Source organism: Dryas octopetala, chromosome 3 (assembly GCF_963921425.1).
Source record: "Dryas octopetala chromosome 3, drDryOcto1.1, whole genome shotgun sequence".
NCBI lineage: Eukaryota > Viridiplantae > Streptophyta > Magnoliopsida > Rosales > Rosaceae > Dryas > Dryas octopetala.
Window position 1 is genome coordinate 24,851,623 of NC_141368.1, and position 23,567 is coordinate 24,875,189.

General features: G+C 36.4%; 1 protein-coding gene across 1 annotated transcript; it reads right to left on the minus strand.

The window, feature by feature from the left end:
• Positions 1 to 9,518: 9,518 nt before the first annotated feature.
• LOC147291981 (agglutinin-like protein) lies at positions 9,519 to 21,323 on the minus strand. The gene is made up of 9 exons (XM_086235264.1): positions 21,032 to 21,323; positions 17,803 to 18,133; positions 16,768 to 16,897; positions 15,950 to 16,268; positions 15,767 to 15,850; positions 11,405 to 12,082; positions 11,164 to 11,321; positions 10,126 to 10,518; positions 9,519 to 10,017 (listed from the first exon to the last, which is right to left on the minus strand). Exons 1-8 carry the CDS (start codon positions 21,053 to 21,055, stop codon positions 10,155 to 10,157), a joined length of 2,088 nt encoding a protein of 695 aa, XP_086091390.1. The 5' UTR covers positions 21,056 to 21,323; the 3' UTR covers positions 9,519 to 10,017; positions 10,126 to 10,154.
• Positions 21,324 to 23,567: the final 2,244 nt, after the last annotated feature.

The window sequence follows — 23,567 nt, forward strand, 5'->3', positions numbered from 1 at the left end:
ACAAGCTAGTGCCAATCTTACTCCATAATTGTCTCAATAAATGACTAAGGAACTTAGTATCTCTGTCCAAAACAATAGATTTTGGAACACCATGATGTTTTACCACTTCACTTAAATAAAGGCCAATAATATAAGAAGCATCCATAGTCTTCTTACATGAAATGAAATGAGCCATTTGGGAAAAATGGTCAACAACAACAACGATAGAGTCATTACCTCTTTGAGTTCTTGGCAAACCAACCACGAAATCCATACTAACATCTTCCCACTGAGCTTTAGGAAGTGGTAATGGAGTGTAGGAACTCGTATTTTGAGAGTGACCCTTGCATGTTTGACAAACTCTGCATCTTTTCACATAATGCATCACATCTCGATAGATTGTAGGCCAATGATACTTTGCTTTTACAAGAAAAATGGTATGTCCCTTCCAAAATGTCATCCAAACCTCCTTAGTGCAGCTCCTTAATTATGTACTCCCTAAGAGACCATTTGAGAATACACAATCGTGATCCTTTAAAGAGAAAATCATCTTGGAGGAGGAAATCTTCATGTCTTCCTTCATTCTAGCACTGCCAAATTTCCCCAAATTCATCATCTTTTGCATACAACTCTTTAATTTAGTCAAAACCTTCCAGCTGAACACGTACTCATGGTATTGAGTAGTGCCACTCTCTTACTGAGAGCTTCAACCACCTGATTGCATTTTTCACTTTTATGTTTAATCAAAAAAGTGTATTCTTGCAAAAAAGCAATCCAATTGGCATGTCTTCAATTCAAACTTCCTTGGTTGTTGATATGTTTGAGAGCTTCATGGTCTGAGTTCAAGATAAACTCTCTTTGGATAAGATATGATCTCCAATGACGAAATGCTTGAACGATAGAATAAAATTTCAGTTCATATGTGGTGTAGTTCTTCTTTGCCTCTGTTAGCTTTTGACTAAAGAAAGCAATTGGATGACCTGCTTGACTAAGCACCCCGCTGATGCCAACATGAGAGGCATCACAATCAAGCTCAAACATCTTCTTAAAGTCGGGCAAAGCAAGTACCGAGGTGCTGGACAGTTTGTCTTTCACCATTTGGAAGCTTCTATCAACCTTTATTGTCCATTTGAACTCTCCTTTCATGCAATTTGTTAAGAGGGCATAAATGGTGCTAAAATTCTAAATGAATCGGCGGTAGAATGATGCAAACCCATGAAAGCTTCTTACTTCATGCAAGGTACTTGGTGTGGGCCAATTTTGTACAACTTTAATTTTCTCCTTATCCACTTTCAGACCTATAGAAGTTAGAACAAAGCCTGGGAAAACCAGACTATGGGTCACGAAAGAACTTCTTGAGGTTTACATATAGCTTTTCACTTCTCAAAGCAGTTAGGACAACCCTCAAATGTTCTACATGGCTTTTTTTAATCAAGAATATACATGAGGATATCGTCAAAGTAAACAACAACAAATTTACCATTGAAAGAACGAAGTACTTGATTCATTATCCTCATAAAGGTGCTTGGGGAATGAGAGAGTCAAAATGGCATAACAAGCCATTCATATAAGCCCTCTCGAGTTTTGAAGGCAGTCTTCCATTCTCCCCATTTGATTCGAATTTGGTGGTAGACACTTCTAATTAGATCAATCTTGGAAAGATTTTTGCACCAGCAAGCATGTCAAACATATCATCCATTCTTGGGAATAGCAACTCTGTGACTTGTCTGTTCAACTACTCATGTTTTCTTGTACTCATACGGTAGTGAGCTTTATTTAGAAGATTAGAACCGGGAATCAAGTCAATTTGATGTTGAATGTCTCTAAGCGGAGGAAGCCTACTAGGCAATTCTTTGGGAGCAACATCTTTGAATTCCTTTAATCGAGATTCCACTTCTAAGGGCATGTTCATGAGCTGCATGTTCAAGACAATTGTTACCACCCTCGTGAGAAACCTTAGGAGCTGGATCCTCTTTGTTCGGCAATAAGACTATTTCAGTTTTTCCCATCTTAAAGGTTTAAGTGTTCTTTCGGCCATCATGGACAACACTTCTATCATACTACCATGGTCTTCCTAGGAGTATGTGACACACATCCATAGGAACTACATCACACCAAAATTGATCCTTATATGTCTTTTCCATGAAAAATGAGACAAGACACCTCTTGGACACCTTTACCTCATTGCCTTTCTTAAACCATAGACTCCGATAAGGTTTTAGATGAGGCTCAATTTTGAGCTTGAGTTTATCTACCATGTCTTGAGAGACAATGTTCTCACAGTGGTACATATATACCTTATCATGGGATTTGCAACATATCTTGAAAATGTTGAAGTGAAACCAATTTTCTCTTGCTTCAGTTTTGAGAGTAGTAAGTACTCGATGAACTACCAAGCTCTACCAACTTCAGGTTCAATTTCTTCACGCATTAAAGCTTCCTCCTCATCAAATGTTGGCTGAATCGAGTCATCAAAGTAGCCATCTTCATAGTCCTCATGGCCAAAAGCCACTTGTGCATCTAGTAGTTGCTTTTGGCAGTTCTTGTAATGATGACCAGTTTGTTCACAAGAGAAGCAGAAACTTGGGCTGTTGGTGTTGTTCCTCTGACCTGCACTACAACCCACATGAGTTACTTTTGTAGAGTTGTTATTCTGACTTCCAACCTTAGAGTTAACAGCCCCTCCACGAGAAGATTCACCCTTAGAAAATGGGTAAAAACTACTAATCTCTGTTGCAAATCTTTTGGCATTGGTACGAGAAAATTTAGCCTCTACTTTAAGGGCCAAATGATAAGCATCATTAACCCTCCATTCTTGGTGCATCTCTACTTCATCACAAATTGGATCTTTAACCCACCAATATATCTTGCTGTGAGTTGTTCTTTAGTTTCTTGGACATCATGGCGCGCCACCAGTTTGTAAAAATCCTTCGTATATTCTATGATACTCTTTGCTTCTTGGCGAAGGTTGTTGTATCAAGAAACACTAGATTGAGCAAAATCTAGCGGGATAAATTTCTCTTTGTTTTCATCTTCTCCCAAGAGGAGATTTTGAGCTTTCCCTTTTGTACTCTCATATCTTTTACTTATCCCACCATGTCGAGGCATAGCCTAGAAATCACTTTGCCACCAGTTTGACACGCTGATTCTCAGGTGTTTCTTTGTAATAATTTCACTATTGTGTTAAGCCAGTCAAGAAACTCTTCAAGGTTGAGTCGGCCATGGAACTCTGGCGAATCAATTTTGAAGGTATCAAAGTCATGGAAACACCTAGCATGACCATGTTCACCTCTACCAAATGGATTCAAATCAATCTCATCACTTGAATAACCTTGATTTGACTCTCCATTTTCGCTGCGAGCATTTTGGCGCTCAAGCTGTAAGGTTAGTTGCTCAACTTGTCGTCACAGCTCTTGAAACTTCATCATCTCTCTCATCTCTTAACTTTTGTAGTACATGATTACCATGCCTTCCTCTACCTCTTCTTCCCGCCATATGGTTGATAAAGGAAGTAACCCAAGGAACATAGCAAAGCTTTGATACTAATTGATGAAGGAACCAAAAGAGATAGAGAAAGGGTTATGAAATTATGGAGGAAAAGCAATAACAAGATAAGGAGAAGAGCTAAGGTCTATTCTTTAATACAAAATTTCAAAATCCCCTCTTAGTATTTGAATGACCTACTCAGCAACCAAAATTAATACAAACACAACTTCCTAACCCACTACACCAAATTAATGACCATTATAAAGTCCCAACCCAACCACATAATTAAAATACAACTTACAAGACACCAAGCCAACATAAAATAAATCCAAAGATGCTGCTTGGACTATTAAAACAAAATTATTAAATTAATGCACTGCATCATCCTCTCCTATTGAGGAGAAACTCGCCTACGAAATACTAACAAAAGTGACGGGAATGGACTAAAATGAAAAAATGGAAAAGTTTAAGGATCGTAGAAATTAAAAAAATTAATTGAAGGACCAAATTAAGTGTTACTTTTAGAATAGTTAAGGGACCACTGCTGGGAAAAAAAAACCTTTATTTATTGACGAAATATTTAACGGTTTTGATAGAATGGACCAAAGTGTCACTCGTGAAAAAGATCGAGGACCCTACAAATTAAAAAAATAGTTGAACGACCAAAGTGTCACTCGTTGAATAGTTGAGGGATCACTGCTCGAATTAACCCTTTTAAAAATGGATCCGTGTTTTTGAATTGTTTTTTTAGAATGGATACCAAATAGGGAAGTGTTGCTCTAGTGGGGTGATGCAGACGCGATTTCTGAAAGGGAGGGCATGGTCCAGTACAGTCCAGTGCTCACCCCAAACTGTACACTAAATTGTATAACTAATCCAGTTCAGTCCGGTACTATAGAACTGAAAATTTTGGTTCAGAACTAGACCAAACTGAACTGGAACAGTTCCAGTTTAGTCCAGTTTACTGTTTGGGACTGGGCCTCACTATTTGGGCCAAAAAAATTTTAAAACATGTTTTTTTTTTTTTTTTAACAACAAATCACAACGTTGTTTACAGGAATCAAGTCAAATACACTTCGAGCATTTTTCACACTGCCACATTTCGAGTACATATCAATAAGAGCACTAGAAACAAAGATATTTATATCAAAGCCCATCCTACAGATCAATCCATGAATTTCTCTCCCTCTTTGAATTGAACCAAGCAATCCACAAGCTGGAAGCAACCCTGTGATAGTCACAAGGTTTGGTTTAATTCCAGACACCAACATGAGCCAGAACAATTTAAGAGCTTCAACATCATGCTGGCTTTGGGCAAAACCCAAAATTATTGCATTCTAAGTATAACCAAATCAGGAACCAGTCTTTCTTTGGTCATCCTAGAGAGAAGCCCATATGCTCGATTGCTATCTCTACACCGAGCATGCCCAGCTATCATTGCATTCCATGTGAAATCATTTGGTTCCAATACATCCAACTTCATCCTCTCAAACAAACAGAGCGCTTGATCAGTCTTTCCAACATTACAATACCCGCTTATCATCGACGTCCAAGAAGCAACGTCTCTCCTAACAATTTAACAGACATATTCACAATCAAAATTATCAAACCCAACAAATAAATCAGTAAATCAGTAAGTTTCCCAGCAAGTTTCAATTTTCCCAAACAACAAGTAAATCACAGTTATCAAACCCAAAATCAAGTAAATCAGATAATCAAACCCGAAATCCCCAAATCAAACCCTAAATCTAACCCTAAATCTAACCCAAAATCAAACCCTAATTTAGTAAATTAAATAGAGTGAGATACTAAGATATGAGAGATGAGTGATGAGAGAACTTACCCACGGGTCGAGAGGCGAGATCAAGAGACGAGTCGAGAGACGACGGCAAGAGGAAGATCGCGACAGGCTGGTCGCGAGAGGAAGCTTGCGACGGCGACAGCGACGGCAAGAGAGGAAGATGGCGAGGGCGACTCGGCTAGTCGGCGACAGACACAGGGTTAGGGGGTTTGAGTCTGCTGTCTGCAAGAGGAAGATCGCGACGGCGTGACTGAGGCGTGATTGAGGTCTCCGTGACTGCGTGAGTATCTGAAGTTTGAGTGAGTGAGTGACTGCGGCATGACGGTTTCAGTCTTTCAAACTTTGAGTTTGAAGTCTTTGAGTCAAAGTGTCAAAATGAAACAGTTTGACAGTTTGAGTTTTTGTTTGTGTTTGTGTCTTAAGTCACTTAAACACTTAACTATTTGTGTAATTAAATTGGGGTTTTAACTTTCATTAGGATTTCATTGGGGTTTCAATTGTGGTTATATAGTTATACTTATATAGTTAATTAGTTATATATGTTATATATTTATTACTTAATTATATATGTATAGAGTAATTAATATAATTTAGGGTATATGGTTATAGTTGACTATGAGTCTAATTGGGGTTTCAATTGGGTTTATACTTTATATACTTATATACTTATTATTTATATATAATATATGTATAGAGTAATTAACTAATTAATATAGTTTAGGGTATATAGTTATAATTTTATTAGGGTATAAGGTTATATACTTATATACTTATTACTTATATATAATATATGTATATGGTAATTAACTAATTAATATAGTTTAGGGTATATAGTTATAATTTTATTAGGGTATAAGGTTATAGTTGACTATGAGTCTAATTGGGGTTTCAATTGGGTTTATATACTTATATTCTTATATACTTATTATTTATATATAATATATGTATAGAGTAATTAACTAATTAATATAGTTTAGGGTATATGGTTATAATTGTATTAGGGTATAGGGTTATAGACTTATAGTTGACTATGAATCTAATTGGGGTTTCAATTGGGTTTATATACTTATATAGTTATTAGTTATATATGTTATATACTTATTACTTTTAGGATTTACGGTATATATTATTAGATTATGGGGTTTCCTTTAAACTTTAAACCCTAAACCCTAATACATAATTTCATCTATTAGAAGTTTATAACTAATAACTATATACTATATACTATATCCTATAGGCTTAATTATCGATTTACCACCCAAAATTGTAACTCATTCCCACTTTACCACCTGAAAGTTTTTTTGTCCCAGATTACCACCTGTAACTTACATCTGTGTCCCATTTTACCTTGTTCCGTCAACAATTCTGTTAATGCTGACGTGGCGCGCTGGATGTGCGCCACGTGTCACATCTTTTTTGTATTTTTTGATTTTTTTGATTTTTCTATTTTTATAAACTTTGAAAATTAATTAAAAATAGCTCCGAACTTAGAAAAATACACGGAAAATTCCTACCGACTTGTCTTAACTAGTACTAATTTACTATAGGGTCAAAATGCCAATTTTCCCTCTAAAAATTTCCAAAAAATTTGGAAAGTCCAAATTTATTTATAGAAAATTAAAATACTCTAGACTCTTTGAAAATTCATAGAATAATCTCTCGAACTCCAAAAAATATGAGGTATGCACCGTTAGTCTTCTAAAAACTAACATTACCTTTCTCGTGAACACTTGCTACCCAAAAGACCTCTCGGTCTTAGAGAAAAATAAAATTCCCTATAAAATAAATTCTAGAAAAATTCTAAAATTTCTGTAAAGTCTCGAAATAATTCTCTAAAACAAGCTTTTGGTAATTTTTCAAAATATTTTTGAGAATTTGTCCAAGAGTTTACGAAAATTCTAGAATTTATTTAATAGAGGAAAATTTATTTTAATTTTTTAGAAATAAATTTGGACTTTCTAATTTTTTTGAAAATTTTTAGAGGGCAAATTGGTAATTTAACCTTATAGAAAATTAGTGCTAGTCAAGACAAGTCCGTAGGAATTTTTCGTATATTTTTCTGAGTTCGGAGCTATTTTTAATGAATTTTCAAAGTTTATAAAAATAAAAAAAAATAAAAAAATGCGAAAAAATAAAAAAAAATATATGTGACACGTGGCGCACATCTAGCGCGCCACGTCAGCATTAACGGCCAGATCGTCAACATTAACGGAATTGTTGACGGAACAAGGTAAAATGGGACATGGATGTAAGTTACAGGTGGTAATCTGGGACAAAAAAACTTTCAGGTGGTAAAGTGGGAATGAGTTACAGTTTTGGGTGGTAAATCGATAATTAAGCCTATCCTATAACTATAATAATTTTAGTATATAGGGTTTAGTATATAGATTATAGAGTATAAAGAATATACTCATTTTATTATAAAAGGTATAACTAAAATTATATACTAAAACATTATTATATATATATATATAATATAGGCCATATGGTTATATAAAATATATTTTAGGGTTTAAAATATAGCTAAGTTAATATTAATTTTATTATCTAAAATGTGTAAAATGTGCGTAAAAATGTATGTAAAAATGTGTATAAAAATGTTTATAAAGTCTATAAAAATTGTATAAAAATTAAATATATATAAAAATTAAAAATACATATTAATTAAACGGTCCAATCCAGTTCAGTCCAGTTCTGTGAAGTCCAAAACTGAACCAGACCAGAACTGGATTGGACCGGTCCAGTCCAGTTTTGGTCAAAGCGTTTTTTTTCCCCCCAATTCAATTCGATGCACCCGGTTTCCGGTTTAAACGCCCACCCCTAATTTATGACTTGTGGTTTTCTCAATTTTTTTTTTTTATCTTATTGTAACTGTAGTTATGTGATATAAATAAGACTTTAGGGAGCTGTCATAGGTGATTTTACATTAAGAGAGAGTGTGAGGAAACATTGGTGAACTGTGTTCTTTGTCTTCTATATTGAAAGCCCCAATCAAATCCTTGTCTTGTATCATTGTATGTGTGATTATTTTTGTTGCTTTGGTTGTCTTTCTCTATTGCATTCTACTTGTTTCGTAAGAACAAGTTTTTATTCCGAATATTTTATGTCATACGTTAGGTCTAACATGAAGAAGCTCCAACATTTTCTCATCAATTGTCCAAATGAGATCTCTTGGAGGTATACGCAGGTTTCATGTCCTCAAAAATGTCTGTATGGTCAGCTAATTAAACAATTCGTTCATTTGGGTACCAACTTAAAAATTGAAGCTCCAACCTTGGCCAAAAAAACAAAAAAAAATTGAAGCTCCAACGCTACTTTGTAATGATATTCGTACCTCAAAGTCATAAGTTGTCTATCAATGACTGTCCATGTTTTCTTGGAAATCATGTTCAACAGCCTCTGTGCTTTTATGTGTAATATAACACGAACCATGTCAATCCATGGGGTCAGTTTTGGTGCAGATAGTGATTCCCTCCATTAAAACTGACCCCATAATCAAATGCATGATTTTCGGGTGTTATTAGTGAATTCTTTATCACAAATCTTTTGAGAGTCGAACTCTTGACCCATCTTCCAATCTTTTTTTCCAACTTTTTTCATCAAGTTGACTAATCCCAAAGACACTTTGTGGATGTGACTAATATGTTTAGCACCTGAAAGAACTTTTAGCCTTCCTTTCTGCTTTTGAATTTTCTTTCTTATATAGATAAAATTCATGGCTTATATTTGGGAGAGTGAAAGGGACCTGGTAGTGCAATCTGTGTGGCTTTACAAATTGTGGAACCCCTTCGTTTCTTGCTCGGCTAGCATCCCTGATCTAAACCACTAACAGTAGTTTTGGACACAATCTCTCTCTCTCTCTCTCTCTCTCTCTCTCTCTCTCTCTCTCTCCTTTTTTTGAATTTCTTTTACTCATCTCTCGCCTCAACATTCTAGGTTTTGATCTTGGGTGTGGGTCTGCAATAAATATGCACTTTTTTCTTTCATATTTCTTCTAATAATCAGTGGGTAGGTAGAAACAAAGAAAGTTCTTTTTCTGTCTCCCACTTCCTCAAACACATAATGCACCTCTCTTCTCCATCAAACTAATGAATCAATTGAACAAGGTAATTTACTGTTTTTCCTGTTAGTGTTTGACTGGTGGTCGATATGAGAATTGGACTTTCTTATGGCTTAAGCTTTCTTTGAATTGAAGAAAAAAGTTGGAGATGAGAAGAAGATAATGTACGAGCAAAAGTACAGAGCTTGATACTGAGAGAAGTAGGGATAAAAAAACCTCCGTTAATGAATTTTGAATTTAGTAGCACACAACCATGTTAGCTATCAAGCTCTTCATCAATTTTTCACATTTCATCTGTGCGGCCTGGCCATATCTGGTTTAGTAATAGAAACCAATATTTCCAAGGCCTTATCTGTGTGTGTGTGTCTCCATTTGTTTTCTTAAATCAATGTCAGTTTTCCCATTGGATCTAATTTTGCAAGTTGAACCCTTGAACATATAAATACAAGCCGAACTAACAAATTCGGCATCCACCAATCTGCCAAGACTAGATAGGTGGCTCAAATCCTTCATTAAGGAGACAGTTTTGACATACATTACTAAACTACCTACATATACTGAACATAGTCTTGAAAGATGCATGAATGCATGCAATTGGTTTTTATAGAGCAGCTTTAGCCTACTTCCCCACCGGTAATATTGTCTGAACCTTCATGACTACATGACTACACTTGATGAGGATGGTAGTTGGCTGACAGTGAAAGAAAATCTCCACATTATCAGTAAGTCTGTACAGGCATGTGCAGAAAACGTATTAAATTATTAATGGGTATGTGCAAGATATAAATGAAGGAATTACCCTTGTAGAATTCTGAGCTTCATATTTGTTCACTGAGAGGCTTCAATCTCCATATTTTCACCATTTACTGACTCATTGTTGGATGGTTTTTCTGAGTTGTCCATGCAAGGACTCTTTCTAAACTGGTCTGCAGACTGGGGCTCAGTCAATGGGCAACAACTTTCAGATTCTTGGCGAGGCAAACTCTGTTTACTCTTTGAACTGTCGGGCAAGCATCCATTCGACAAGTTCACAAAGCCAGCTGTTTTGTGTTCACCTGGAAGCTTAATAGAAATAGATGATGTAGGTGCATCAGAAAGTTTTCCTGATTCCAAAGGTCTATGGAAGAGCAAATGAGCCACAGTTCGGTCTATGGGATTGGTCTCTGTTTCCACATCTGGCATGCGAGCATAGCTGGAATACCATAAGATTAATGGAAATCAGTGAATAAACAATCAATAAGACAAAATGGTTCTTAGAATACCCCCAACCCAGATATAAAATTGATCCACAGTATGTAACAATAAATGTAAAGAGAGGAAAATTAGGGTAAAACCTATTATAGCAAGGATATCTAGGCAATCCCAGAATAAGGAAAAAGGACAAACCTAAAATTATAACAATAATAATAACCTAATAGTTAAACTTATTTCTTTTTAACAATTAACCCATCTTTCTTCTTTGGTTTTTGCAAAAGATCCCAATTGATTAAATGATCCTTTAATGTTTGCTCCCAAAGGAAACCTCTCATTAGTTTCTCTAAATTGTTAGTTTTCACCATTATTAGCTATCAATAAATTCATGACTGACAGTTGCATTGATATTTTTCATGCATGACAAGAAACACTAAAAATTAGTTGAACATATAAATCATGGATTTAGGTGGGTTCTATAACCTAGGACAAATATTTCTTCTTTTCTTTTCTAACTTTTATGAGTAATATTTTTTTCCAAAGTTTCTAAGGGTGTACACTCCATGCAAGCAATTACCATAGGGATAACCACCTGGGCTAACCTGATAATGAAACAAATTTAAAAGGACCAGGAAAGCTTATTAACCTGTTAAAACTATTGATTTCCCCCTTTGCAATGACTTCATGCTCATCCTTGCTACTTTTGTTGGAACTTCTGACATCACTAGTAGAATGCCTTTGCATTGCACTTTGAGCCAATCTGAACAAGCTACCTTGTATGCAAAGTCTTATTTTCATGTCCAACTGTAGTAAAACATTGTTTTGAAATTGTAACCAAGTCCAGTTTAGCTTACAAGGAAAAGAATCCACTTTCAAGCTGAGCATACCTTTGCTATTATATCTTGAAGCCTGTAAAGTACTGTGTCCTCCGCTGAGTGATAGCCAACGGCTGCAGGAACTGTATTAGAATCATCTTGTTCTATAGGTGAGTTTGGGTCCAGAGAAGGAAGAGTGCTTAGATCTTCAACATTCAGATCAGCTGTCTCAAAGTTCGGAATTTGATTTTGTTGGGAACATTTTTGAGTGGTAGACTGATTGGTACAAGAGATTTGATGACTAAGTTGTTGCTGTTGTTTCTGAATGGCAAGCATTGCCTGCAGTTGCTGCCGCCTCCTTAACCTTTCAATTTTTTCCTGAGGAGTCATGGTCAGAGTCTTGGCAGAAGTATCTGCTGACTTGATTGAATTACCAGGAGAAACTTCATAACTAGATTGCAAACGTTGATGCTTAAATTCCCCAGGATGAATATGAGACAGCACAGGCATAGCATGGTTTGGATTACTGAGGGTCCCATACATAGACTGGGGCACAAATTGATTTGAGACATGCTTGTACGGAAAAGACTCAGGTCCTTGAAGCTGTCTCTTCTGACTGAGAACTGAAGAAGGAGAAGATTGTACCATGAGGTGTGGCAATTGGTTCTCAAATTGTACAGAAGGGTTTCTTGATGAAGACCAATTGTTATAAAAATCTTGCAATGATTTCCCCTCGCTTTTTTCCTCCAACTGTTTAAGATGCATATGAAGGATGAAACACTATAACTCTATTGGAAGATATGAATAAATACAAAACAAAAGCTTTGAATTTGAAATTGTAATTGTAATCAATAAAAAAATTTCTACATTAAATGGAGTTATGGAGAAAAAGGAAAATATTCTAGGTATTATGCCATGAATCTATATAATCACAATGAATATGACATTCCTGATTGTATGTACAAACAATGAAAGAAAAACACAGTTTTTAATCATTACAAATATAGGTGTTCAACATACTAATTGAAATTTTTTTATTGTACTTCTCTTTTTTATATATAGGAATTTGAATAAAATATATTGATAGAGAAAGGTATACAAACAAAGTGAACCAGCAGTCCACTTAAAGCAAAAACAATCAACGAGCACAGCCAAAACAACAAGGAACCAAGCAACAATCAAATGAGAAAACATCCAAGTAAAACACAATTTCCTATCCATGGATGAAGATATCCTCGATATATCCAACGAGATATCTATAATTTCAACAAACGATATTTAAATGGGCTGTAAACTATTTGTTTGATAAGAAATAAACTTTTATTTATAAAAAACAGAAAGGACAGCATAGTGGATAAGATATCCACTTAGACAGAAAAAATTAGCAAAACAAAAAGCTAAACAAGACCAATAGCAGAAAAAAACCAACAACTAAAACACCACAAGCCTTCCAATCCATGCAAAGGAATAATCTCTAAACTCTGAAGAAACCGAAGCCCAAAGGGAAGCCCAGAATCAGACTCTCCCACAACATTCCCAACTCCTCCCCCTTAACATCCTCAAAAATCCTTCTGTTTCTCACCAACCAAACTTATGCCTTTCAGCCATAAAAGCTGCACAAGAGACTGGAATTTCCAAATTTATATTGGCCTCCTCAGAAAATCGCCACCACAAGAAGACACAACTAGACAATGAAGAAACAAGTGGGCCACACTTTCAGCCTCACTCCTGCACATAACGCACCAATGAGGGGATAGACAAGCGAAAGGTTGCCTCTGCTCAACCATATTGCAAGTATTCACCCTCACATGAGCGACTAATCAAGCTACCACCCGTACCTTGGGAGGCACTTTGGCATTCCAGATTACAGGAGATGGATTAAATGGAGAAAGAGCAGGATTTTCCATTAGCTGCCTCTAGTAAGATTTGCAAGCGAAAACCCCCAAAGCCTCCAATCTCTAAACTCTCTTATCCCCCCTAGAATTTACCAACAAAACATTCCCATCTCACGACAGCAGCTGAACTAACTCCCCCAACTCCTGATCATTCAAATTTCTTCGAAACCCAAAATCCCACCCTAAAGGAAAAGAAGAAGAATTTACACACATTCTAGCACTTGGGAAATTGTGGAATTGTGACAGCCTATACAAATGAAGGAAAACAGAACAAAAAGCTAAATCCCCAACCCAGCACTCTTCCCAAAATATCACCTTTTCCCCATTGCCTACCCCAAACCGACAAAAAGAAGAGAAAGAAGTAGGGGTGGGCATCAAACCGTCAGAGCTGACAAAACTGCCTCCACCGATCGTCAAAACCCCAAACAAACCACTGCTCGTCGCCACTCGCCACCTGCCGACGTTCAACCCGCCCAAGCTGATCAATAACGGGTCAATTTCGGTCTGGAGCTTCCACCGACCGTCGACAACCAACCCGCCCACCACCCAGCCAGCCAGCCACTCCTTTCTTTTATCTTCTCTTCTCTCCTCCAACTTCATATTCTCCTCTAGCTTCTTCTTCTCTTCTCTTCTCTGCAAATCATAACAACCTTCACATCCACCATCTTCTCTACTCTCCAGCCCAGATGCATCCTCTCTCAGCCCAAACTGCCATAAACCTGCATAACCCGTAACCCGACTACACCCCCAACTGACCATACCAAAAAGAAATGGGTCAATGGAAGGTCGACACCACCGCAAACCGAGCCTCTCGGTTGATCGACAATTTGGGTCCGAAACCGACCCACCCCGACCGATGCCCACCCCTAGAAAGAAGGGATACCTTGTGAAGACCAGATATACTCTTAATGCCAGCATGCCAAAGGGATTCCCTTTCTAATGGAATCCTCCACAAACATTTTCCAAGCATTTTTCTTCACCAAATTGCCCACTCCTAAACATCCTTTTTCCTTTGCCTGGGCCACTAGGTCCCTTTTAACCAGATGATCTTTCTTCCCCTCTGCCACTCCATCTCATAGAAAATCCCTCAATAAACTCTCTAACTTATCAGCCACCTTGGTGGGAATTTTGAACACCAACAAATAATAAATAGGTAAACTGCATAATTGAGTTAGGGTCAAACATCCTCCTCTTGACAAAAAAAAAAAAAAGCTTTTTTCCACCTCTCTAACCTCCGTTCCACCCTTTCCACCACTGGATCCCAAAAGCTAACAACTCTCGGATTGCCTCCTAGAGGTAAATCTAAATACTTTAGAGGCCAACTACCCACCTCACATCCCAAGATCAAGAGTTGGGGAGTTAATTCAGCTGCTCTCTTGTCTTCAAAATGTATTATTGGTCAATACTAGTGGGGATAAGAGAGTTTGGAGTTTGGAGGCTTCGGGGGTCTTCTCTTGCAAATCTTTCTTAAAGTAGTTAGACGACAACAATTCTCTTTTTCCCTTTAGTCCCTCTCATGTAATCTGGAAAGCAAATGTACTGACTAAGGTATGGGTGTTAGCTTGCATAAATTCTCACAGGAGGGTGAATACTTGCAATATGGCTCGGCGAAGACAACCTTCTTTTTGTCTATCTCTTCATTGGTGTGATATGTTGAGAAGTGAGGCTGAAAGAGTGGACCACCTGCTTCTTCATTGTCCTGTTGCGTAGTCCTTGTGGTGGCGACTGCTACGGGAGACCTGTTTGAGCTGGGTAATCCCAGTCTGTTGTGCTGCTCTACTATCCGAAAGGTATCTATTTTTTGGAGGAAAATAGAAGGATATTTTGTTGTGTTTTTTGTCTCGTCGGAAATTTCTGGAGGAAGCTACAGGTCTGGCCGAGAGCAATAGGGAGACTGGGCAGTGGGGTAGTTTGGTTACTTTCCTAGTGTGGGAAGGAGTTCTAAAGGGTTTTCCTTGTGTACAAGGGAATAGAATTAGCTAATAGGTAGATTACCTAATTCTATTAGGATTAGGAATCCATATTGTAAGTGGTAAGCCTATTCTCTATAAATAGGCTGCTGCAAGTCTCATAGAAAGAAAAGAATAGCAAGAGACTTCAAGGGAAGAAACTCAAAGGGAGACTCGGGTTAGAGACTCAAGGGTGAGTGACTTCAAGGGAGGGGTTTTTCAAGAGAGAAAAACACAAGAGAGCTATTTGTGCAAGAGAGAAGAAAGCGGCTGCGAGTTGGGTAGTCTAGGGTTTCAATAAGTTCTTGTAATCTTATTCTATACATAGTGCAGCTGTGATCCTCTAAGGGTCACACGGGGACGTAGGCAAAGTTCGCCGAACCTCGAGAACAAATCTTGGTGTTCTTTATTGTTTTATTGTTGCTGTTATTGTGTGTGTTTGCTAATTGTCTAATTCTAGAATACATCAAAGAAAAAGGTCACGGGGAAGGGTGTTAATTCACTACATATTTAATGATGTTAAGGGGGAAGAGCTAGTAATTTTTTCAATAGAGATTATCAGAAATTTCAGAGAGAGAGAGCAATAGTACCTTATCAGAAATTTCATTTGGGGAAGAAGTCGCAGAAGCCGAGTGAGAATTTGTTACAGTGGTCTTTCCCATGTCTAAACTTGTCTGTTGAAGTCAAATAAAAAGTATGAGATCTTTTGGTTTTACTTAAGTGAAAACATAAATGTGCAACAAACTGATCATGTTGCAATTAACTCATAGTACCTGCTCCTTCTCCATGGGATTACTTTTACCCCCAGCATTTTCTACATGATCAAGAGTTGAATGTGCATTCTGCAGACCATGAGATCCTGAATAATTTGTCTTCCCACAGCCAAGGGTAATTGACTGGTCATCTTGCTGCACATATTCTGTTCTAACTTCCAAATGCTCAGGCGCATTCCTTACTGCTCCTGACCTGAAACTTGGTGAGTCTGAAGATGAAGGAAAGGCTTTGACTGGACTATTGGTTGCATCTCTAGAAGAAGACCATAATTCATCAGCACTACCAAGACTTACACGGCCAAATATAGTGTCATCATTGCTGCAAAATCATCACTTGTGAGAATATTGAATCAGATGGAGACCATTGTATATCTTTTAAAAAGGAAAGTAAAATGAGCTATTGAAAAGGAAAAAGTGACCAGAATCAGTATCTATTCATGCTTAAATGATTTTAAATTCAAATAATAATTTAGAACTTGTATTTATTATATCAGGTGTACTTTTCTTTTTTCCGTATGTCAGGGGTACTTCAGAGTACAATAGGTCACAAATTCAAAGAAACACAAAACATGTCAGTTTTTTTAATTTTTTATTATAGAGAAACGATAGTTAGCAAACTACACAGTAGGATTTCTTTAGTTGGGATATTTTCCAGATTATTCTAGCTTGTAAAGTTCTGAAAAAAAAAAAAAAAAAAAAAAAAAAAAAGGAGATGCAATTTTCATGCAATAGCAAACGCTGCATACATATCAGCATGTTCTCAAAACGAATATGCTTCATTAACATTTAAAGAAAATGATGTCATTCTTGTAAATTACCTGAAAATTCGATCAAGATCATCAAAACTTCCTATGTTAGCCCACCCATAGTCAACAAAATCACCTTGTTCTTTACCATACTTGAATGTTTGAAAAATTTCAGCATCTTTATTAAGTTGATTAACCTCAGCTGTCAAAAATTCAATTATCATTAAAGACAGAATAATATAGCAAATCATGCATGTTCATTCACATAGCCAACAAAAATGAGTGTGTATACGCATGCAAGCAATTGTGATTGGCTTATCACAGAACAATATCAGTTGTATTTAGCTTCCTCATTATTTTGATGCGGATCAAAATTTCCTCAAATTTTAACTGATTACAACTTCATATTTTGCCTTCGGAAACTCCAACTTGTTGATCTGGCAAGTGGAAAAAACCTAAAGAAATTGAAAAACCTTCCAAAGCCCTACCCATCTCTTCCCCTTTACCAGAAAAACAGCACCCCAAAATACTATTGATGACACAAGCATGAAGAATGTTTAAAGCATAAATGCTACCAACATCATGCCACATCATCCCAATCAAACTCTTAGATTAAACAATAGAGCAACACATCACTAATCCTAACATCTTTGGGTTATTTAAGGATTTCAAGTGTTCCAGTCGATTTAACAAGTGAATCAAAACTGAAGAAAAAGCCCAATAGCATCAAAACCCAATCACACTAATGAGAAATAAGACTTTTTTGTTCTATATAAACAAATGGAAAGGTGGATGTTCAAGGACAGACCAACAGCTAATTCCAAAGATGGACTCAACAAAAAACAAAGAGAAATGGATCAATTCCCAAGAAATAATGGAAGGATAGGTAAGAATATGGAGGTGAGATGTAAAGATTCAATTTTCAATTGGAAACAATAAAATAAAATAAAATAAAAAACACAAAAAATAGCTCCAAGAAACAACTCAAAATGAGGACAGTTACCTGACACTAGCTTATGAATTCCCTCGGTGTGTGTGTGTGTGTGTGTGTGTGTGTTAATGCTTATCCCATTATTTATCGAAAATAAAATGAATTTTGTGACTAACCAAAGTTCGTGATTTCAGTTAATTTCTCAGATGCTTCAGTACCCATGCAATGCTGTTCAGTTTTGGCAAATTTAGATAAAGATGAATCAGGCCATGAGTCCGTTCCAAATCCAGAAGTAGAAATTCCTTCGCTGGTCTCAAAGTTGGAACTGCTTTCAGGCTTTCTGCCATCCAAATCAATTTTGGCCCCAGGTGTCTTCTGCTCAGTATGCTTGATGGTATCAGATTCTTGGTTCCAATCCCTCTTGTTGCAATAATCATCACTTGGCTCGGGATAAGGCACAATATGGTCATCATTCTCACCTGCCTCACCCCATAGTATGTTCTCAAGCTGAAATCACATCAGATCATTAACCATTACAATGAGACATGACAAGAACAATAATCAAAGAACTATCAGTAAGAAGTCGATATAAAATTATTTAATAGCTCATTAAAAGTAACTACACAATCCTGTCTGCTTATTTGTGTATCACTATTTGAGATTGTAAACATGTGAGAGATAAAGAGTGAAAAACAAGTGTGCCATGAAGATTACTGTACACTGGTTGCAAATCCATAAAACTCAAAGCTTCTGGCATTTTTTTACTTCAAAGCAGCTGGAATTATAACACATTGCACACCGATTAGATTGTGTCTCAGTGTCCCATGCAAATAAGTTTTATCTTGTGGCAGCTCCAGATGTAAATTGGGGATGCAACTAATCACATTGGAATATAACACCACTATGGTTAAGATTTAATACAATGTGATATCCAAATAAAGTATAACCTAGGATGGTGATGGCCCAATTATCGATGCCACATAAAGTCATGTATATCTCAAACAAGCCTACAGAAAAATTGATTAAGGAGTGTTTTTAAAATGTTTAAACATAGTAACCCAAAGAGAAGCTAATAGTCTAATCCTATCCCATATTGAATCCACAACTTCCTACTTTGCCTCAAATATTCTCTTGTTACACTCCAGCCCCACACACCACAATATCTAAGTAACATTAATACTACAAACATTTTTGTTTAATACCAATAGTTCACTTGGAGTTTATCAAGTAAATAATCTTCTCATAGCATTGTTATAGTTACATCATGACTAATCACTGCAAAAAGAAAAAAATAATAATTGCTATCCTACATCATTTTCCTATTTGTAAGGCAATCCAAATTCCACTTGCCTCAGTATTTGCATTGGGGATCGTAAAACCTCATAAAACTTTTCTGAAGTATTTTGGACTAATGAAAACCTATAAATAAAAGGAAAATGAAATTTAAAATTTATTCTTGCACTTCAAAACAAAAAATAATATTCAAATTTAAGGGATCAGATACTCCTGAAAAAGGGAAATGCCGAAGTTGACAAATAATGAATACTTTTCACTGACTGAAAATTATTATTTCGTTTGCTGTATTTTTGTTCCTCTTTCACAAAAATATTCTCATATGTAGAACTTCATAACATAGTACAAACTCTACAGAGCCTTGTTACAATCCATGGAAATTTTAAAATGACAACCAAAAAAAATTGCTGGACTACAAAAGCATAAGTCCGACCGAAAGCTCATCGGTGGACCCACCAAGTCTCCTGCTAGGCTGTTTGCTAATAAAAGGTTTCAGTTATTCATCTTGGTTTGGGTTGACAATCTCACTTTCTTCCATTTCTATACTAAAGTAGTTGCTTTAAGAGAAGTTCGGATACTCCTATAAGTAGATTTAGAGTATTTTATGGTTTCCTCATACGTCAAAATAGCAGAGGTGGGCACAGGTTGGGTTGGTTCGGGTTTGAACCCAATACCAACCCACCAGAAACCATTTACAACCAACCCAACCCAATTAACATCAAGCAGGTAGGCTGGGGTTTACAGGTTGGGTTTGCGCTCAAATGACAATTAAAATAATGAATATTTACAAATAATAGAGAAGTAATTAAATTTTGGCCACTGCATGTGGGTATAGGTTGTTTTTTTTTTTTTTTTTTTCTATATAAGAGTGGATATAGGCTGTTTGAGCCAATATCATCAAAGCATTCTGCAGACTCAAATTCTTTGTTTTGGATGTTACTAAATTAAAAAGTTCTAACGATATTAAACACCAGCAGAATTTTCAGACTAAAACAGCATAACTCAAACACACTTGCATGGAAATCATACTCATTAGACTGTTTTCTAGGCATATGTAAATACTTGATAAACCTACTCCCCTTTCTCTCCACAAGAAAATGCTGATTCCGCAGTTCAGCACACAGCTTCCATAATTTTCAGTGTACTTAGGCATTCCATAACTAGCAGTCTAGCACAGTGTGCACCATAGATTTCAAGACTAAGATTTCATTACAACCATTTTTGGATAACACACACTATAGTATAGCTTTCCTCACACATCTTTTCTTGTTAAGTATAGAAACCATAAAGAAACACAATTTTTATTAGAACTCTAAAGAACCCCAAAGCTCAATTTCACCTCTCTAATTCTACTTAGTGCAATCTATCCAAAATTTCAACATCATTCCCAAAATGTTGTTTCTCCAGTCTTCATATCTTTATATAGAATCCCTGTTCAGCTCGATTCTTGTTTCTTCACCTTGCTTTCACTCCACCAAGGAACTCTTCCCTGCATCATGTAAACTCACTTTATCCCCTACTTTTTTACGACCATGCGCGATTTACTCACTCAAATAAAACAGTTATTCCAGAGTCCAGTTGAAAGATATATGAATTCAGAAATTTTCGCCATTCCTAACACTTTAATGGCATAACAGGCATTCCCTCTGTTTAACCACCTCTTTAACTCTTCATTCCCTCTGTTAAAAAAATTTTGTCACTAGTTTATGGTATTAGAAAATTCAAATAATGATTTATAATATTAATAAACTTCTTCTGGGCATTTTACAGATATTCATAATTTACTGATACAAATCTTTTCATGTTTCTCCCATTCGCTAAACTGTAACAAAAATTCAAGTTGTATAACACATTTTTCTGCGTTACCATACATCTAATTCATCAACAAATAACACATAATTCACCTAAGAATATTTATCAAAAAAAATAGAATCAATCCAAACATCAACAGAAAGACCAATTCATATCTTCAGCTGAAAAATTCAAAATTTTCATCATTTCACATTCAAACCACCAAGTAAAGCCCTACAATAAATATATATTTTATCATTTAATCTAGAAAAAGTAGAGTACGAAGAAGAAGAAGAAGAAGAAGAAGAAGAACCGGCATACTTCTTTGTCGTTCCAATCAAACATCTTTGATGAAGCTACAGGAAATCACAAAACCGAAGTCGAATTCAGAGACGCACAGAGAGTTCGGTGCACACATCGCCAGAATTGCCCAAAAAATTTACAGTGAAAGCATCAAGCTTCGATCATGGATAGCCCTTGGAGAAAGAGAGGAACGGACACGCCAAAACAGAGAGTCAGAGAGCAAAGCCAGCCACTGACAGAGAGAGAGAGAGTCCGAGAGTGTGAGAGAGAGAGAGAGAGAGAGAGAGATTTCCAGAGGATGGGAGAGAGAGAGGGTTGGGTTTGGGGGAGGTGTGCCCAGCCTCCCGTAACGTCACGTGAATTAAACGGATTGGTGGATTTTGGTGACACGTGTAATGGGCGCGTATCTAAAGTCATGGTTGGGAGAGAAGCGATCCATTGCTGCGACGTGATTGGGCAGAGCCGTAGCTTCCAATTTCATTTGCATTTCGGATAAATTTCATTTGCATTTCATTTGGTTTTTTATTATTTTTCTTATTGTGGGCTCCGCTGGGAAGGATCTGATTCATGGTGAAGAATGCGTTAGAGGTCGCTTTCCCGAGTGGGGCTGGGTTCGACTGAAGCCACCAATTTTTGTCCACATTTGTATGGTTTGAGTGATTTTTTTTTTTTGGTCAAAGGTTTGACTGTTTGATTGATTATTTTCTCTTTAAGAAATTACACTAAATAACTCTTTTTTTTTTGTGATAAAATAACTCTTTTAGATGTGGCTCCTACTTGTTTAATCTTGTTTGACAAATTCTTACTTTTCTTACCTTTTTTCCACTTGAAAAGATTAAATCATCATTGTTATAAATGGTTATATGAAAGACCAAAATTTGTAATTATGTTCTCACCAAGCCCAACTCTCTCTCTCTCTCTCTCTCTCTCTCTCTCTCTCTCTCTCTCCATCCCTCCCTCCCCTGACTAGATCTGGTATTTCAAAACCATATCTAAAAACATCATCCCACCTCCAGCCCCGCCCTCATCTCTATCATTTTCTCTCCGCCTTCTGCGGCCCCCCGACACTAGATCAAGGTCGTGAATCCCAGAGCCATGGTGAGTCCTTTTGATGTCTTTAATTGATGAGCTCTCTTTGACAATGTCAATTTCAAAGCAAAGATGGTGGGTCTTTGCTGTGTTCATAGATCGATGGTGATGGGTCTATTGTTGTTGCATCCATGTTCTTGCAGATATACCACATTGTTCTTTGTTTTATTTTGTTTAGTTTTTGCTTTTATTTAATTGATTTAGATTTTTGTTAATGTAATTTACACCAAGTAATAAAAGTTAGATTTGTTAATAAAACTTGATTATTAACATCAATTTTTTTTTTACTTGAAAGTTAGATCCATTTCAATAAAAATGATGGGTTGCAGATTTGGTTTTTGTTTTTTTGGTTAACGAAGACCTCCAGATTTAGGTTTTAAATTTGAAGTGTTCATCAAAAAAATGAATAAGATGAACTAGTTGCAACAACTTTAGATGCTGCTTCAGCCATATTTTGTCGACTTTGTCGACTAGTTTGACGACCATGAAGGGTATTTTTGTTCGAAAATAGCCAAAGAGTTATGAAATGTAAGAGTTTTCTCACCAATGCCATAAAAGTGAGTCACACATTAAAAATGGTTATTTAATAAAATTGCTCTTTCTCTTTTTGTCAACATGGATTAAATGATTGTGGGTTGTTATGAAGGATTTTTTTTCAAATTTAGTACATGATTTTTGACCTATGTCTCAATTTGGTACATGAATTTTAATTTGTCCTAATTGCATATCTAAAGTTTTATTTTTTCTTTAAGAAGTATCTAATCGAACTTCTGTTAAAATTGTTAACATAAGTTAAGGGCACTATGGTCACTTCCAAAAAGTATAGATTAATTTACTTTTATATGTTTACAAATTTTTTAAAATGAAAAACCAAGAGTACAATAAAAAACCCACACCAAAAACTCATCGTGTCACGTACCTAGCTGGGCCAACTCCACCAACGCACCATAATCTCATGATCAAACCCTAACTTCTAGATGTAGTATTGTCCGAGTTAGAGACATAGGCGCTGCCCTTGAAGTCCACGATGACATTATTTGCCTCCGACGTCATAGGAGGGAAAGAGTGGGGTCGGAGATTTTGGCATTATATCCCAATATTTTGACCGCCACTACTAGAATATCATGAGATTATGATTCATATATAACAGTCCCCTTCCTCTACACAGAGCCGCCCCTGAGGCAAGGCGCTGAGGGTGACTGCCCAAGACCCATCATCGAGAATGGCCTATCAAAAAATAATATATTTATATTGCTTAAAGAAGTTGTGTTTCTATTAAATATATAAAAACCTGGATAAATAACAAGTGAGTGTGTTGTGTTGTTGGTTATGTCATTGTTTTTCCCCTTTAGTAACCCATGTTCAATCACAGGTGCGCCTGTGCTGATGTCTCTTTCACTTTCACTACAAGAAAAAAGAGTTTGGGCGACGAACCTAGTTCCTCTCCCAAAGTCAAATTTCGTCG